At 37.2% G+C, this 6035-nt stretch overlaps 1 protein-coding gene across 1 annotated transcript; it reads right to left on the minus strand.

Annotated features, from left to right (window-relative positions):
* Positions 1-4353: 4353 nt before the first annotated feature.
* LOC119066596 (pathogenesis-related protein 1-like) lies at positions 4354-5553 on the minus strand. Its single transcript, XM_037169152.1, has 4 exons — positions 5451-5553; positions 5113-5379; positions 4972-5054; positions 4354-4885 (listed from the first exon to the last, which is right to left on the minus strand). Coding segments are annotated over exons 1-4 (798 nt in total). The 5' UTR covers positions 5452-5553; the 3' UTR covers positions 4354-4438.
* Between the last annotated feature and the right edge of the window lie 482 nt (positions 5554-6035).

Below are 6035 nucleotides of genomic sequence, written 5' to 3' on the forward strand. Positions count from 1 at the left end.
CATATGGTTTTTCGATTGCCAGAAATTGGAGCTTCTCTATCAATCTCTCCTCTTAAAAAAATAAAATCCATTCTCCGACCCACAGCCCACAGGTTTTCAGCGCTACAAACGCAATTTAAGCGACAATTTTCCTATTTTAAATTCATATATAAATAAGTTGGTAATAACGAACATTAATGCTTAATCAAGACCAGCGTTACGGAGACTATTGAAATAGACCAGCGTTACGGAGACTATTGAAATAGACGAGCGTTACGGAGACTATTGAATCATTTTTTAATTAAATGGATACGTGGTTTAGTTTTTTTAAATTGATTTTATTTCCAAGCTTTCGGCTGCAAACAGTAGTCTTCATCACGGAACTGTGAAGTTTATTTTTTGTTTAAAAACGCCCACATAAATTGACAGTAATATTCGGGCGCTTTTTATCATTGCATGTTCAAAATCAAATCAAAAATATTGCGCTGTTTGTCGTATCGTGTATCGTAATACTGCATGTTTACCAAATTGACTGTCAAAGTGTCTTTCGTTGCTCTATAGATCTCTTCGTTTGGTGAAACTGATGACGGAAACGTGAGGAATGGTGGGGAAAAGTGTGCAAACTAATTGAAACCAACTTCACAATTTCACATAGTAATGAATAAGTGAGTGCGTCCAATTCTTTGAAATGAATGTAAATGAACTAAATACGGGGAATAGACCGTGTTCATATGACGTAATTTGTTTTTTACCAAATGAACACATAGAAAAAACGCTCGGAACGTGTATAAATAGTTGAAAAAGTATTAGTTAGTATTTTTAATTTGAGTATGAAAGATTCAGAAAAATTTTGAAAATTTAAGCGCTTAAAAAGAAAGACCACATTCTGAATTACCAGAGTTAAAACGAAAAGCCAAAATGGCGCCGAATGGGATATTTTGATCGTTGACAGTTTGGTGATGTTGATAGTTTAAAATGGTGAACACATGAAAATTTTCGGAAAAAACAGTTTAATATGAGCGATAGCGGACGTAAAAGATAAAACTTTTTATCCAGAAGAAAGTGGTCAAAAATGAAGTTCGAAATGTTTATGAACGAACGACATATGTATAACATTTGTTCAGTTAAATTATAAAAAATCAAAACGAAATTTGTGCCGGTGTATGTGTGTAGTTGATGTTTGTTTCTATAATTAATTTTTGAGTGATATGTTTATATTTTGCGTCTAAAGTGACCACAACAGTTGAATTAATCATTTAATATCCATCTGCACCGATTAAAATGCTGCGAAATAATAGAAAATTGACGTCAAAGTGAGTCTCCAAAATTTGCTTCAAAACGAACATGGCTGCCAAAAATTAAAACAAAAAAAATATCCCTATCAGCTGTGGAATAATATCCTATTTTACATTTTTTAGAGTTTCTGCTGTGAAACAAATGGACCATCGGGATGGCACCGGGATGGCAAAGTATTTCTTAAATAATTTAATAAAAATAAATATAAACATTTGTTCTTGTGGTAATCATGCTAAATTTGATTTTTATGGACGTTCGAAACTTTTTTGTCAAAATAGCACTCGGTCTATTCCCTTAGAAGCAAAGTTGGTTGTCATTAGTTTGCACACAAAACCGAACCGTCGATCGTCACGCCAGCGGTCATTTTAGTGATCTATAGATCTCTTCGTTTGGTGAAACTGATCAAGGCTGTATACTTTGGGGAGGTCACGCAGATACAGATACGCGGGTTACACACCACAGTTGATGATAAAATGGCCGATTTCATACAAAAATTCACCTACTCTGATGATTCTCGTCGTCTGGATGATGTGGTGACATTTTTTACATGTAAAATCATCAGAAGTGGTGTGTTCCCGCGTATCTAATAAAATGGCGGTCTGCGTGACCTCCCCAAAGTATACAGCCTTGAAACTGATGACGGAAACGTGAGGAATGGTGGGGAAAAGTATGCAAGCTAATCGAAACCAACTTCACACTTTCACATATGAATGAATAAGTGAATGCGTCCAATTCTTTGAAATGAATGCAAATGAACTAAATACGGGGAATTCCCTTAGAAGCAAAGTTGGTTGTCAGTAGTTTGCACACAAAACCGAACCGTCGATCGTCACGCCAGCGGTCATTTTAGTGATCTATACTTTAGCATATATCTACCAGTCTTCTCAGTGCCTCACAACAATGTGTTAATGGTTTGTAGTTGGTTTGATTTTCCGTTTAAAATTTTTTTATCAAAAAGTCAAATCAAAGATGAACTTCGATAAAGAAACATTTAATTCGATCTACGGCAATTTAATGTGGAACGATAATAAACGAATTGACGGTGTTAACACGATTTAAATCGTCAAACACTGAAGGAACATGTAGAGACTTCACGCTGAATGTCAACGACTTTGAGATGTATCCGCAACGTCCGTGTCGCGGAGAATTTCTGGACTGTGAAAAAATTAACGGAAAAATTGCAGTCAATGGTCGTTATGGGCGAAGTAAAGTTGATGCATGCGTCACTAGAACGTGAGAATTCGGAGTTGCGTGCAATGACCGATTTAGGACGGCGACGAGCGCCCGTACCAGAAGGGCCAATTGCTGATGGCAAAACATTGTCCAATTCGACGTTAACTGACGGCAGTTACAACAGTATACAGAATGCGGGGAAACTAATGTCAGTGACACGGAAGGTATGTGATGTGCATTTAGTTGTGTGCACACACACACACACACGATTTATTGAATCTGTATTATATGCACCAATTGAATTGTTGTCGTCGTATGGGCAGGGAAGGTAGGGATAATGATGATGATCAGTTTATTTTTTGATTGGATTGGTTACTGTGTTAGTGTATGTGTTGCTATGTTCTTAATTGTATTCCTATTGGTTTCTATGAGATGTCCTTGAATGTTGGTGTAATCTGTTTCCATTCATTGCTTAGAACAATTCCTTTTTCGATATTCATTAATGGGCTTGAGTGCTGTTGCATGGCTGATTCTTCTTTTATTTTCCTCAGGCTGTGATCATTTTCTCTAACTAATAGTTTTAAATTGTTCCAATTAATTTTGTGTCTTTTATTTCTGATTGTATGTCTTGCAATTGCTGACTCGTTGTATTCGTATCTCCGGACGTTACCTTGATGATCTTCTAAATAAAACAAATTTGATGAATTTCACTAGTCTGATCTTCTGACGAAATATCTCTTGTTAGAGTCCTTTTCAGATGGAAATCTGACAAACTCCTAACGCTAAATTGACCGTTTATTTGACAAATTTCAGCGTTACTGTCGATGGCACATATGAGGAAAATCCTTGAAAACTTCTTGCCATTGATTGATGAGTTATAGTTGAAAGGACCCTTATGTGACGAAACAGTGTCTTATTTCGGACTAGGTGAAGATTGTGGGTTCGTTTCCCACCCGTGCACCAATTTTTCATTTCAAATTACATGTCCGCGAACACACTACAACACAATTACACTGACTCATTTGGTACTTTGATGGTCCGTTGCAAGAACCGCAACGTTAAAAATGTAACATACAGCCAGTCACAAAATTTCGTCGTAGAAGGACACATTTCACTTATTCACGCAACATGTCGGCACTGTTGACATTGAGTCATTGCAAGTGTGGTGTCGCTGGACAGCTGAGACTTCCAGCATTTTAGAATTACCCATTTTAATAACAAAGAATTCGAAAGAGTGGGTTTCAGGTGCCTCTGAAACTCGCAAATTTTACCAAATATGAGGGAAAAACTTTGAGCTACTGTCGGCCTCTACGTAGACTGTCTCCAAAAATAATTTTTTGGTAATTGGTAAAGGAGATGTTGTGCTCTACTGCGAGAACTATTTATTAGCTTCATCCCTCAAGTATCCACACCTGTATGACTGTTTGAAAATCACGTTTTTTAAACTTTAGCGTGTCTCTGCCGGCTTCCCTTGCACTAATGGTAAATTTTTTTTGTACAATTGTTATTAGAATTTCAGGCACTACCGATTGCAACCATAACCAGTTTTCCACCACTCTCTCTGTAGACAGGATGGGCTATACACCACTGTCACCGACTGTACGGATGAAAATCAAAAAATTTTGTGGAACCTTGTTCAGGGCGCCGAGCTGACTAATAATATCCAAACATATCAAAAGTGCATCGAAATAATCAGTTAAAATTCATTCAACCGCACCGTGTTGCCTTTTTCAACATTCAAAAAGTTTGATATATAAAATCAAAGCCTATAGACTGTTGAGGAGGTCATCCAGACCGTCATTTTATTAGATACGCGGGTAGAAACAAAACAGAATTCACCTATTATTCTACTCAGAATAAAGTCCTTTCAATGATAAAAATGAACGAAAAACAGGACCGTACAACTTAAAGAATTTTCTTGCATTTATTGAACCATTTACAGGCGTTTCTATATCTACAAATTTTATAAAGATATAAACGTCAGTAATACTTACAAAACCATGACTTTAGCAGGACTTAATTCGTTATCGTAGGACCGCGTGTCATTCACCCTTAATGCACGGTTGGCTCGTGGTGGTAAAACATTTTGTTCAAATTGTCCCAGATAGTTTCCAGGTGGCCTATAGTTTATAGAAACCACGGACCTATGACCCCAATTTGCATCGGGATAAGTAGCGATTCCGACTCCGATTTCGATTGATGCCTTCCAAACAACTTGTGTAAAATGACCGGTTTGTGAAGAGAAACCAGGATTATTCCAATCGTAATACTGGATCTCACTGTAAAAACTTTTAATCGCATTGGCCACTATGGTCTCTTTGTCGTTGGTGCCGCCCCATGCCTTATAAAGATTTTCACCGAATCCAGATCCACTTGAATGGTAAAATTGATCGGTTGAGGCTAGATAGTCCGCCCATTCTTGCGCAAAATTATTGATCTAACGAAGAAATTTTACGTAATTCACCTTAATCTAGCCTACGAAAGGACAGTTTTTAATTTAAAATGAATGGCTAAATTACACACATCGTTACTAAAGGATGCCACATCAGGTACACCGTGAATATCCCGATAGTAATTGTGTTCATTTACAGCTACAACTCTAGGATCTGCAAGAATTTTCTTTTCGTAGAAATCGGAAACGAATCACGGCACACTAGCACTTACCTATTGGTGGCTTCGGTGTAGTCGGTGGACCATCGTAGCATGGAAATGTGTCCGGGTGGTTGCACAATTGTCTGGATTGATCAAAATTATATGGCAAATTACACAAGCCAGGTTGTGGTACACTTTGAGCATTATGGCAATACCAATAAGCCTGACAGTTAGACGGATCGTTAACAAAAAAACCATCTGGAAAGTCTGCACAGTTTGGTAAAGCAACTGCCATTGCACTGGCGGATATTAGTACAATGACTGATATAAGATGTGCCACTTGAAATTGGATGTAAATTGTATACAAATCTGACAATAGACAAGGAAAAAGTAAGAAGTGATCAACTTACTTTCTACTGTAGCAATTGTGTTGACGTACTAAGCAAACTGATGGAAAAAACCTTCTTACGCTTCTATTTATGCGAAGTGAATTTATAGATTATAGATTCTGAGAAACGTATTTAATAGATAAGGTTGAAGGGGTTCGAGACATTTGTTCAATCATTTTGAGAGGATTCTTCCTTTCTATGCATAACAAACGCGCAGTTATTGATAAACAATTGGAGTGATCGAAATAGAAAATTTGTTTTTTTTTTTGAACATACAATCATTGTTTACCATTGTACCTCAATGGTGAGCAATACAGACAGTAAAAGATAACGCTTCTAATTCCAAGAAATATATTATGGCTTATCAAGTAGTTTGCGAGCTAGATCACTTTATCTTTGAATGTCAAACTACTCGCTACTCGTTCCAAATTTTCCATCAGTAGATGGCAACTGAAGATGGTCAGTCCACTCTAACCTGTGACCGCCGCTAGTTCTCGAGGTCGAAACAGCTTTTCTTTTTTCTTCTTTTTCGCCACTTTACGTGATGTGCGGGAAAGGGAAGAGCTAAAGCTCTGTTTGTCGTTCCAAAGGATGTTTCTCTGAAGG

The sequence above is a fragment of the Bradysia coprophila genome, chromosome IV, assembly GCF_014529535.1.
Source record: "Bradysia coprophila strain Holo2 chromosome IV, BU_Bcop_v1, whole genome shotgun sequence".
Taxonomy (NCBI): Eukaryota; Metazoa; Arthropoda; class Insecta; order Diptera; family Sciaridae; genus Bradysia; species Bradysia coprophila.